Here is a 12907-nt window from a genome sequence, read left to right on the forward strand (position 1 = left end):
ATAATAATAATAATAATAATAATAATAATAATAATAATAATGAGCTCTTACGCGATTATCACTGATAACGCAAAACGCAGAAAGTTAATTTATTCGCTATAAATCAACAAACACAAAAATGCATTGTTTATCAGTACTGCGCCAGGTAATGAGTTTACTTTGAAAGGAACAACCGGAAGCAAAGATCGTTTTTTCTGTATCGTCACTCAACGCCCCTGCTAACTAGAAGAGCAATATTACTCGACATACACAGCCACCTTTGCGATACTGCCTATGTATTGTCAGCGCGAACAGGCAGGCTGTGTTTAGCTCTCGAGTTGCCAGCAGGTGAGTTAAAACCTTTAAACTCGGTTGACGTTTGGTGTGACGCAGTTTAGTTGAGGTTAAAGCTCGTCCGCGTTCGTTTTAAGTTACTGGTAACTTTTTATTGTTTACCAAAAGTCGCACTTAGGATAGGCCTATTCCAAGAAAGTGAAAGTAAAACAATACTGAAAGAAGGCCAAAACAAATATAACTATTTTTGGCCGAACTTAGTGTCCTCCAAGCTAGTATTACACGATTATTTTGAACTAGCATGTGAGATTTCCGACTCGTACTTGTAAATTGGCGATCAACGGTGATATCCGCTGTTAAGAGCTTCTAAATGTGATATTACATCTTATTTAGGCTATTATGTAGTATACCATAGCGTTAGGGCGAAAGGACAACACAGTGTCTCTGTTATTGAAATCAAATTGCCATATCATGTGACTCTTGATGGGATAATTCGCCTCGGCATGCTCCTTCTCGGCTCCCGAAGCACTGAGTCACTGAGTGATGTCAGCAGACATTTTTTTTAAACATGTCTTACTGGCAACAACAAGCCAAATGAGATTAAACACAAACGTATTCGCAGTTAAAAATGCCGCATTTTTTCATTTTTTATTTTTGGTAAACATTAAAATCAGCTGTTAAATTTACAAAAAAAAAGAAAGAAAAAGATCAACGTTAGTATTTAAGTCAATTTCTTCTTGTGATTGTGATTATTTGAAACCATAAATCCCGAATGTATTAATTATTTTTAAATTAACTTATAGTGCGTAATATATAACATGGGATCATTTTGATTTTATATTATCTGATAAATGTTCCACGTGAGGAATGCAGCATTAAAGCCACTATATGTAGAACTGGAAGTGTGAGCTTCAGTGCCCCCTAGTGGGAACAGCAAACACCAAAACTTACCATACAGTCAACTTATTTTTAAAAAAGTGCACCCTTTTTAATTTTATACATCTAAACATTATATCAGAACATAACAAAGAAAATCATCAGGTCCTCATCAGGTTCTAAAATGATTTAAAGACAGCCTCATATGAAAAACAGTGTGTGATGTATTACACTGTGTTTAGAGTTATTAATTTAGCTTTAGTTATTCACCTAACCAAAATACCAAAACAGTTTGTGAAGAATCACTTTGTTGCAGAAGAATTTTGGCCCAGTCATCTTTACAATGTTGCTGCAGTTCTTTGACATTTGCAGGTATTTATTCATACGCATCTCTCTGAAAGAACCTCTGCACCATTTCAACAAGGTTAAGGTCTGGACTTTGAGTATAACTGTATATATTATTATCAGTATAACTGATTCTTTACTTTTTAAGTCGTTCTGTTGTAGATGTGCTTCTGTGCTTGGGATCATTGTCCTGTTTCATGACCAGAGTTTTAGCCACGCTTTAGCTGTCAGACAGACGGCCTCACATTTGACTCTACAATATTTTGGCATATAGAGAGAACCCAAATCATCACCCATCCACCACCGTGCTTGATAGTTGCTTTTAGGTGTATGTGCTGATATGCTGGTGTTTCGGTCACACCAAATTTAGTGTTGTACATTATGGCCAGACATCTTCACTTTGGTCTTGTCTATCCAAAGACAATATACCAGCGAGTAACTGCTGGATAAGGGAAGTACGTGCGCCCGGAGTAAACCTTTCTCATGTTCCAAGTGAGCAAAGCGACTACCAGTGAGGGTAAAGAATAACATTTATTGACGTATGACCTGGTAGTTTATGCTACTCAGGCAACCAGAGCCAGGAATGTCAGGAAGCAACCACCCTCCAAAGCAATGTGTATAGTGACTGTGCTTTCTTTTTCACATGACTGTAACTGTTTGGCTTTGTTCTCAACCTTCTCTTGATGACTTATTTGTTGCCAGTGTTTCCGATTGTTTAATATACAAATATTATACAAAACATGACAAAACGTCCTTCCTCTCAGCATCATGGCGTCTGGAGGCCCCGTGATGAACGGCGACATCTCTCGCTCTGCCAATCAGCCCGGCACACTGGAGGAAACCCTGCAGCAGATGAACATCCTCATTCAGGAGAACAGAGACCTGAAAGGTGAGAGCAGGGATGACCGAGGATAGAGCAGTTAGGGAGAGGACAAATAGTGAAAAATTGGTGATAGTTGGAATGAGTGAGTTTGTAACACGCGCATTTATTTTAATTCTCTCTCAGAGGCTCTCCGTCAGACCAACCTGACGATGAAAGAGCGCTTTGAAGGTTTGTCTGCGTGGCGGGAAAAACAGAAGGAAGAGCGGGACTTCCTGGAGAGCCGGCTCGAGGAGGCCCGTGGCCGCATGGAAGCACTTACCCTCCAAAACCAGGAGCTGAGCAGGGGGCTGGAGGACACTGGGAAGACCGGAGGAGCTGTGGGAGGAATGCAGGTGAAGCTGATAATATTGCGCATATATTGCACTGCAGATTTATGGACACTTTAGTCATTTCTGCGTTTATGCTATGTAATGTCATCGTCCAATCAGATTGCAGAGCTGGAGGCCCTGCGTGCTCAGGTTGCTCGGCTGCAGGCAGAGAAGAATGACCTGGTGGCCTTGAACTCTGAGCTACAGCTCAAGGCAGAGCACGATTCTCAGGATGATTCGTTTATTGAGATCATCAAAGTGTCGGTGAGGACGGATAATTAGCACAGATCATCATCAAACACTCGTTTTTTTTATATTCAGCCTGATTTAGGTGAAATGACAAACAGGAGGAGAAGCTTGGTGTCTTAGTATTGTTTTTCCTCCCAGGATGGAGGTATCGATGGCGTGAACGAGGCATTGGGAGCAGAGCGCAGCAGACGCCAGGATGCGAGCATGACAGCGTCACGCATGGACAATGAGGAGGTGACGGTTAGCCAGCTGCTGCAGTCCCTGAGGAATGAGGCGGAGAAAAGCGAGAGGCTGCAAGGCGAGCTGCAGGCCTGCACGGCCAGGTACGAGACAGCAACAAAAGGAAACGTTTCTCAGCTGTGAAAGTGCTTTAAATGTTTTTATTCTGAAGATGAAGCAACAGATTTGTAGCAGTCTGCTTATGTCTTTGCTCTATTAAAAAAAACCCAGTCACAGTTCTGTTTCCAGAATATGTTATGGATAATCCGTTTATTATTTAGTTTCACCTATTATCCAACAGAATTCGAAAGCTAGAAGAAAAAAAGTCCAGTGTAGAGGAATTCACCCAGACACCTGAGCCAGAGACCAAAGAGGATTCTACGAAAAAAGATAAGGTTTGTTTCTTTTTCATTTTTTTATATATCACAGTAGATCTGTCCTGCTGAAAGCTGCATTATTGGTTAAATCCTTTCCCTTCCTGCGTCGAGTTTGTGACTTTTCGTGTGCGACTGTTGCAAATATTTCAGGCGGCCTCTGAGGTGGAGAATCTGAAGGCTCAGATGATGACACTCTACAAAGAGCTGCAGCAGGCTCAGAGCAAACTGGATGAAGCAGAAGGCATGAAGAAGAACCTGCAGGACAGGTTTGGGCCACACAAACACACTTGCAAATGATTATTTTAACCCTGGAGAACCCATGGGGTCAGAGCCGACCCCATTGGTTTTCTAGGGAAACCATGGGGTCAAATTTGACCCCATGGTTTCTCCAGGGTTAAACTTAAAAACAGAAAAGTGCAGAAAGATAACACCACCTAAACTAAATGCTATACCTCGTTTAACTGATGTTCTGTGTTATTTGATATATGTCTTATTTTTTTGGGGGGGGGGTTGAAGATGTCGGGAGGTGGAGCAGGATGTGGCAACCCTGAAGGCCCAATTGGTGGAGAAACAGGCCGTTCAAACGGAGAATGACCGACTGAAGCTCCAGCTGAACAGCATGCAGGCCCAGAGCTTGATGGAGCAGAGGAAGACTGCAGAAGAGAAGTCAGAGAAAACACAAGCATACATACACATTAACTGATTGTGTGAGAGTGCAGAAACGGCATATTGTGACACTGATTTTCATCGGGTTGTGTTACTGTACTTTGACTACACAGAGCTTTGTAAAGCAATCAGGTCACGTCACACAAATCGCTAAACACAATTTACTAAACACAGGAACAACCTGGCGCAGCTGAAGGACGCCTACACCAAACTGTTTGAGGACTACACTGAGCTCAAAGACGAGAAACAGAGAAAAGAGGTAACTTTATGTTGTGTTGTGTGGATCGTACTGATTTTCACAAACGTGATGCAGTAAAAAAAAAAATATTGATGGCATTTAAGAAAAAAAAAATCAGAGATAACTGGCACCTTTACCATCCTGTTTGGTTCTGCAGTCTCATCTGGCGGAGGAGCTGCAGCAGCGGCTGACAGCAGCTGAAGAAGCTCTCGCTATTAAGCAGAAAAAGATCGATGAGATGAAGCAGGACATGTTCCAAAAGGAGAAGGAGCTGGAGACCATATCTGTTTTCCAGGCTCAGGTCAGTGGTTCTTTACGTGTGAGCACTTGAAATATATAATCTAGCATTAAACCCAACAATCAGAAGGCCTCAGCACAACAGGATTGCCTCCACTTTTAATGGTAGTCATCGTGTTTTTGTTTTTTCTGTACTTTCTGCAGGCAGAGATCTACTCCTCCGACTTCCACGCAGAAAGAGCAGCGAGGGAGAAACTCCACGAAGAAAAGGAGCGTCTGGCTGCTCAGCTGGAGTACGTGAAGAAGCAGAACACCCAGCTGCAAGACGAGATGGACTCAATGGGCAGGTGTGCATTCAGAGAGAGGACTGACCTGGTCACGATTTGAGCTTCTTCAGACTAAATGTGTTAATTTCTATTCTTCTTGTGGAGAAAAACTCCTCGTGATTTAATAAAGGATTGAAATTTAAAAGTAGAGTCTGCAGCTCAACTAACTTACAAATTAACAAAGGTTTTGCTGTATAATTCTGCCAAACCCATTTCTATTTGCATGACATGACCACAGAAACAAACTGAGTATAATGTCGTGATTCGGCTCATCTGAAGCTTTTTCTTTGTGTGCAGGCGCTCACTGAACGAGATGCAGAGGAGACATTTGTCACAAGGTGGAAACCCACATGGAGGTGGACCATCTTTAGTTGGAAGAGGTACAGCATGTTATAATTTAACCTCTCACACAAACCTTATTCCTGGCTTTCTCTTATATAGCTTATACCGGACTCCCCTCTGACATTTTGATTATTTGGATGTTATTACTGGCTAGAAATACAATTACTCTAATTTACTATCTATCTCTTTTATACCAAAAGGAGATAGATGGTGTTTTGAAACACATGCCACTATATTTGGATCGAAATATGAGGTGATTAGCCAGCTTGGTTTTTACGGTAATGTTGTGTGATGTTATTTGAATGGTGTTTTTGGCTAGTGAAAAAGCAGTTTAATATAAAATGTAGGCTACTTGCCAAAAATGAAGAAAAAAAACAAAAGTCAAATTCTTTGGGTGTCTTTCATTACAATTGTTCGCCAGACAAGGGAATCCCAGAGTAGCCAGACCCTAATACATTCCCTGCTTAATCTTCTTATAAGTTATATAATGAGCATTACATAATTAGGTGCAACTAAGACATGAATCTACCAAACGAGACAATGAAGTCATTAAGAAAATATACAATCAGACCTGTTTTTGGTTTTTTTTGGTTTTTTTAACCATAGCTGCCCTTTACTGGATGTTACAGGGAATACACCGACTTTTCATTAATTTTTATTTCCATTGTTTTTGCCTCAGCTCTTGTTTCTTTTTTTTGGGTACTTTTACTGCTGACAGGAACTGCACAAGATTTTTCTCCGCAAGTAATGACTTTGCGATTAAGGAACGTTACCTGACCTTTTGCAAAATGATAGTTAGATGCAGCAAAAATCATCCAGTATAGCCAAAACATTCGACTGAATGACCTTTGTGGTGTAATCAGTCTGTCAGAAAATACAAGTGGAACTGGAACAGCCATCCAGCAGGCTAGAGTTGTGATCGGTGTCTCTCACTTTCAGGTACTGACTGGCAGCATCAGGGGAATATCCCTGAGCATGCGTGTCCCAAGTGTAATGAGATCCTTCCAGACCTGGACTCCCTGCAGATCCACATCATGGACTGCATCAACTAGACGTGCGTCACAGCATATAAGCATTCACGGCAACAGCGGCTGCATCATCACCTAATCGGAGTCTTCCTCTGCTTTGTCCTGTACCTCTTCACTCCAAGAGATCCCATATGGGATTAATAAAATTTATTCTCGGGTGGGAACACTTTGCTTTTGGAAGAAGCCAAACTGTGATGTTTGGAAAACATGTAAAAAGAGTATGTTGACTGTATTTTGTTGTACATTTAAAAGTTGCTCACAAACACTCAGAACAGTATAGAAAACATTCTACAGAACACCACCTATCATGCGGCATGCTGTCCGTCACATTGTTGGATTTTTTTTTTTTTTTTTGTAGCTGTGTTGTCTGAAGCAAGCTGAAAATTTTCAGGGGCAAAACAAGTTCAGAGCAAACAAAACAGAAGCTGCATAGACCTTTTGGTAAGATTTTAGTTAAGCACTGACCACTGGTCATAAATATATTAATAAATCAACCAAAGTTGAGCCTTTAAAAGCTGCATCTGTTTACAAGTATTTGGTTGCTGAAGGCTTTCTATATTTTTGAAGGATTCTTTTTCAAATTAAAATGAAATTGCTTCTATATTTTTCCTCACTAAGGATATTTTAGTTCATAGTTTGGTGGTAAAAGCAGCATTCACCATGTAGGCACTTTATGAAAGATATATATTTTATTTTGACTTTGCATATTGTACCTGATAATCAGAATATAATGTATTTAACCTGATCAATTTGTCACTAAAGTGCAGGTAGAATCTGTACTCTGTAGACTGTAAAGACCTTCCTGATTCAAGTTCGGTGAAAGAAAATAAAAGCGTTTGCAAATGTGTTTGCTTTTACTCATGTCTGATGTCACTCTTCATATATTATAAAAATGAAACAAACATTTTAGTTAAATACGATGAAATAAGCCAGAGCTAATGCTGTTATAAAAGCACTTCGCATATTACATTACCTTCCTGTTTAAAGATACCCTTTAGGGCTTTTCACATCTTAATCACAGTCGACTGTAAGTATTAAAAATGTTTCAATATTGACGTGACTTCATGTTTTAAAGTCCCGTGAAATTACATTTTAGGTGACTGGGGTTTCCCTGTATAAATAATACAACAAAATCTACTCAGTAGTAGCTTATGTTGTTTTTTTTGTTTTTTTTACTTCTAGCTCATATTAATATCTAATCAAAGAAATTGCTATCCGAGCAACCACCCATTAATCTCTTTTTCTTTTTTTCTTTTTTTAAATCAGGCAAGATTTTGGGCACCTACCAGCACTCCGACAACACAACGGGGTCCTTCGTTTAGCGCCAGTTTGGATTTTCTCCCTCGCCCGGCCTGTGTGTTGTGAATTACAATGAGGTTTATTGTGTCGTTTTTATTAAATATAACCGAATGACTTGTACGAAAGGCTTTACTTAGGACAGTAGACATTATTTTCGAGAGGTTGAATGTGGTCGTAACATCCGGTAAGGTGGTTTTCGGGGTGCTTGAGTGAAGGAAGACGCAAAGTTGCAAAAGGTAAACTGTCTCATTATCTTTGACTTGGTCATAAATGAATAGAAGCTGTTTGTTTGTGTATATATACATATGCAGAATTATAGTTTTATATTCACTTGGGAAAGCGGCTGTCCATATCTTCAAACATTTATGCTCTTAGTTGCTTTTTACCGGGTTAAGTGTAACCACTTAGTCGTTTCATTTTACATTGTAAGTCAAGCTTAACTTATCTCCACTTTAGGCTGAACCTAGATTTTAATACTTTGGACACCTTTTCGTTTTCACATAGAATGAGTGTTAAAGCTGTTAGCGTCTTTAAAACAACTGGGTGAGCTACAGACAGGATTTTAATTGTGCTCAGTAGCTCACAGTGTTGCACTGTTCTATACTGTGCAGTAAAGTGTAATACACAATTAATTGATTTAATGTATGTAGAGGGTTAGTTACTGTTAAGTTACTGCTGCTAAAAGTGATTCTACAAGCTATTAAATTGTGCTTTGTGCTTAGTTTTTGCACAGCACTGCATAGAGTCCTGTGAAAACTGTTTTTCATATCACTGTAGTTTCAATTATTACTTGCATCGTGAAGAGATTGCTCCAACCTCTGCCGGAAAATCTGGAATTCTTTTTTTATGCTAATGTGTCCCCAGCAAGGAGGTAACAGGGTGATATCTCATCAGTGCAGGAAATTGTGTTGGATGTAAAATTATTTTGCCAAGAGCTGGACAAGCTGTGCATCTACACTAGCAGTCAAAGGTTTGGACACACCGTCTCATTTAAGGTTTTTTCTTTATTTTCGTGACTATATACATTGTAGATTCTTGCTGAAGGCATCAAAACGATGAATGAACACATGGAATTATGTAGTAAACAAAAATGTGTGAAATAATTGTGACAGACTGGCGACCTGTCCAGGTTGTATACCGCCTCTGGGGCCTATTCCAGCTGTCATGCTGGAATAGGCCCCAGCGCCCCCTGCGACCTTGAAAAGGATAAGTGGAAGCGAATGGATGGATGGTGTGAAATAACTCAAAACATGTTTTATATTTTAGATTCTTCAAAATACCTGTCCTTTGTTTTGATTACTGATTTGCACACTCTTGGCATTCTCTTGATTAGCTTCATTTTTGAAATGGTTTTCCATTTCAGGTGATTACCTGAAATGGAAAACTCTTGAAGGACTTCCCAGAGATGCTTAGCACTTGTTGGCCGTTTTGCCTTCACTCTGTGGTCCATCTCATCCCAAACCACATTGACTGGGTTTAGGTCAGGTGACTGTGGAGGCCAGGCCATCTGGTACAGAACTCCATCACTCTCCTTCTTGGTCAAATAGCCCTTATACAGCCTGGAGGTGTGTTTGGGGTCATTGTGCTGTTGAAAAATAAATGATGGTCCAACTAAACCCAAACCAGATGGGATGGCATGTTGCTGCAGGATGCTGTGGTAGCCATGCTTGTTCAGTGTGCCTTCAGTTTTGAATAAATCCCCAGCAATGTCACCAGCAAACTATTCCCACACCATCACACCTCCTCCTTCATGCTTCATGGTGGGAACCATGCATGTAGAGACCATTTACCTTTTCTGTGTCACACAAAGACACGGCAGGTGGAACCAAAGTTCTCAAATTTGAACTCATCAGACCAAAGCACAGATTTCCACCGGTCTAAACAAATCTCTTCTGCTTGTTGCTTTTCCTTAGTTGTGGTTTCTTAGCAGCTATTTATATTTGATGTCTTCAGTTTATATCTACAATGTAGAAAGTAGTAAAAATAAAGAAAAACCATTAAATGAGAAGCTGTTTTCAAAGTTTTGAGAGAGATAATATATTGGGATAAGCTCACAAAGCCTCTTGTTAAGTCTAAATTCTATATTACTGTATACATAACACAAGCATTATGAAAGATGCAGCATTCGGTTAACTTTAGAAGTTTGTAACCTTGAGAAAGAGGGTCGAAGACAGCATCTAACTTGGAGCATGACACGGCTTGTTTAACTTTGTCTTGTAAAGTCTGTAATCTCTCAGGTGGTCAGCTGGACACCTTGGATACATGAGAAACACGGCTGCTGGAGTGTGTTATCACACTTTCCCGTGTGCTGCTGTGTGGTCTGAACAGTTTCACAATTCAGTCAAGCATTTAAAGAATGTGTTTTCTTGAATGTTTTTTTTCTTTGTGGAAATTACAGCCCACATCTGGGTTTTTATTGTTTTTGTTTTCTGCGGGTCTTTCTTGAGGTTCTGCCAAAGTAATTCCACATATTTGCCTTTCTGTAGGTGACCAGGTGATTTGACATCAACGACACAGTGTAATTCCTTAAAATGGAGAGTAAGTGTCTGATTTAAAGCTCACGAGAATACTGCTTTATCAGTGGGTTAAGACACAAATGAGTGCATGTGCATTTCACTCAGGTGAGGATGATCTGGATATTCTGACTGCGCTGCTGGCTGAGAGCGAGGGTATTGGCGAAGAACAAGAAAGCCAGGAGCAGGCGGACGATCTGGACGGGCTGTTTGATGAGGAAAATGACGAGGAGTACAAAGAGGGCGTCGAGGAGGAAGAGCACAATGTGGACGAGATGTTGGAGCTCTTTGGAGATGTGAATGACATCAAACAAGAGGAGAAGGACAAAGAATCAGAGGGTGACCGTGAGAACCTGAACAAGTCGAAAGAGGATTTACAAGGTTTGTTGATGTACAGTGGAGTTTAGTGGAGCTACATGCTGAGCCTGTGTTGTCAGCTTAATTTTGTTATGCATTTTTTCTTCTTCAGAGGAGTTGAGGCGGATGAAGGAGCAGATGGAGAGGTTGCAGCAGCAGCTGGAGGCCAGCCAGAAAGTCTCAGTCCCGTCAGCCTCTTCAGCCAAGACTTCAGGAAAAAACTCACCAAGTGTCACACCAGTGAGACCCAAACCTGCACCTACCCAGCAACCGGCCTCCAAACTGAGCCAGGCCAGACCAGCCACTAACACACAGAAGACACCAGCAGGTAAAGAAAACAGTGATGCCAACTCCCTCTGTAGTGCTCAAGCACATTGTACTGTGTCTAACCTTCTCTCTGTGCGACTGCAGTAAAGCAGTTTTTCTTGTGTATAGTTTTGTTATAGCTATAACCCACCTCATGTTTCATGAATGCTTTCTTCTTCTTCTTTTTTTCCATCCCTCCACTAGCGTCTTCATCCACTCCAGCAAGAGCAGGAAGCCTCAAGCTCCAGGAGTCCTCTGAGTTTTCTTCTCAGCTCAGCTTTGCTGACTCATTTAAAAGCAAACCGAGAGTGGCTCACCAACCTAAACCCAGCACATCACCGGGTAAAACTCCAGTTTTTCCTTAAACAAAGTGATTGTGTCGTCACACACATTAGAGTGATGCACGTACGTTCTGTGTCTGAGTTTTTCTTGGCTGTGCTCCCCTCAGAAAGCAGAGGACCACTGGTAGAGATAAAGATCGGCAGCTCCTTCAAGCCCATAGAGAGCACCAGCACAGCCCCTGATGCTCTGCGCTCACCTTCAGCGTCCCATAGCAGACCTGCAGCAGCTGCGTCAACAGTGCAGCCTAAAGCTCCTTCTTATCCATCTCTTTCCAAAGACGTGGCTCTTGAGAAATATTCAGGACTGCGGCTCAGGTCAGAGCACTGAAGTGATGACAAGTTGTCAGTTGAATTAGGTTTTCTTGTTTTGTTTTTTCCCATTCCTGTGTTTTTAAGTCTTTGGCTCGGTTCTGTTTGTCTCCTCAGAAAACCACGTGTTTCTTCTAGCGAGATGGACCGTAAGATGGCTGACCGCCGTCTGATTCGACTGTCACAGTTACCGGAGCGTATGGCTCGGGAGAAGCTGGAAGACAGCGACTGGGTGACGTTTGCTGTGCTGGTCAATAAAGCCACGCCTCAAAGCAACAGCAGTGTAAGTCAGACCTTGTGGACTTTGTTTGTGCAGCATCAGTGACAGTTTCATAGAAAAATATACAAAAGAAATGAATAAAAACTCTTTGTAAAAGAGTAGTTAAGGATGAGTTTTTCTGGTTTTAATCCAGCCTTTAGGGATGACTTTGAACAGAAGTAGGATTGTTCTGCATATACAGGAGGCAAAGAATTTTTGGTGTTTAATATATTTAAGTTGGAGTTAATTAAACCAAACTATTTCAGTATTGCTTGCATGATGCTCGGATTTGTTTTATTTATTTATTTTTCCCTGTGGAAGTCAAAAACCTTCGTGGTAGCACTAAGAAGATATTTCTATGCGGATGATAAATACATTTATCCTGTAATATTCCTGATTGAGCACTTTCTTCTCTGCAGGGCAAAACCTTTAGCATCTGGAAACTCAATGACCTCCATAACCTGGAAGTGTTTGTGTCTCTGTTTCTGTTTGGTGAAGTTCACAAAGAGCACTGGAAGACTGAGACGGGCACAGTAGTCGGACTCCTCAACCCAAACCCCATGAAGCAGAAAGAAGGATATGACGGGGTGAGCAGAAAGTCTGAAATGAATCTAATGTGGAGTCTGAGGAAAAATTATTTTCTCATTCTCAGTGATTTTGTACTTTAAAATCAGCTTCCAGTAGGAAAGACAGTCTGATATGTTGAATATTGGACACACTTGAGGCCTCCACTTAAATGTTTCTTGAGGGTCTGAGGCTCAAACCTTTTTCTTGCCTTTATGCCTTTAAATGAACATTTACACCTAATGATAAACAGATCCTTAGTCCATCTATTAATGGCACTGTGATATAAAGGTTTGACAATGTTACATTTTACTGCAAAATGTAACTCATATGTCTAAACTTTATCTCATTGGATAAAACGGATACGGGCAAAGTCTAACTTTGAGGATACAATTTGCAATTGAAAAAAGGTGACAAAAGGCAATAATGCACAATAGTCTGCACATTGCATTATTAAAGTATCGTGATTGAAATGATGGTATCGTATCATGGACTGTCTGGTGAGTCCCACCTCCAGTAGCTAACACCCATCATGTACGTCTGTAGTGTCTGTAGTTTTTTGTACTGTAAGCTGATTTCCTTCCCAGAATAT

General features: G+C 40.8%; 2 protein-coding genes across 2 annotated transcripts in view; both read left to right on the top strand.

Annotated features, from left to right (window-relative positions):
* The first annotated feature begins 178 nt into the window (after positions 1 to 178).
* Positions 179 to 7214, top strand: optn (optineurin). The gene is made up of 13 exons (XM_013913409.1): positions 179 to 327; positions 2259 to 2383; positions 2501 to 2709; positions 2806 to 2949; positions 3073 to 3257; positions 3455 to 3548; positions 3681 to 3796; positions 4047 to 4196; positions 4371 to 4455; positions 4592 to 4735; positions 4876 to 5018; positions 5295 to 5377; positions 6279 to 7214. Exons 2-13 carry the CDS (start codon positions 2263 to 2265, stop codon positions 6389 to 6391), a joined length of 1587 nt encoding a protein of 528 aa, XP_013768863.1. The 5' UTR covers positions 179 to 327; positions 2259 to 2262; the 3' UTR covers positions 6392 to 7214.
* Positions 7215 to 7677: 463 nt separating this feature from the next.
* The window catches only part of mcm10 (minichromosome maintenance 10 replication initiation factor), an 11506-nt gene continuing 6276 nt past the window's right edge, over positions 7678 to 12907 (top strand). Inside the window, exons 1-8 of the mRNA XM_005743352.1 lie at positions 7678 to 7902; positions 10153 to 10204; positions 10288 to 10560; positions 10649 to 10864; positions 11047 to 11184; positions 11291 to 11498; positions 11610 to 11775; positions 12171 to 12338. Coding sequence (XP_005743409.1) covers positions 10198 to 10204; positions 10288 to 10560; positions 10649 to 10864; positions 11047 to 11184; positions 11291 to 11498; positions 11610 to 11775; positions 12171 to 12338 — 1176 coding nt within the window. The 5' untranslated portion in view covers positions 7678 to 7902; positions 10153 to 10197. The remainder of the gene's footprint in view (positions 7903 to 10152; positions 10205 to 10287; positions 10561 to 10648; positions 10865 to 11046; positions 11185 to 11290; positions 11499 to 11609; positions 11776 to 12170; positions 12339 to 12907) is intronic.

Source organism: Pundamilia nyererei, unplaced genomic scaffold, assembly GCF_000239375.1.
Source record: "Pundamilia nyererei isolate P.nyererei 1_Seehausen unplaced genomic scaffold, PunNye1.0 scaffold00130, whole genome shotgun sequence".
NCBI classification, from domain to species: domain Eukaryota; kingdom Metazoa; phylum Chordata; class Actinopteri; order Cichliformes; family Cichlidae; genus Pundamilia; species Pundamilia nyererei.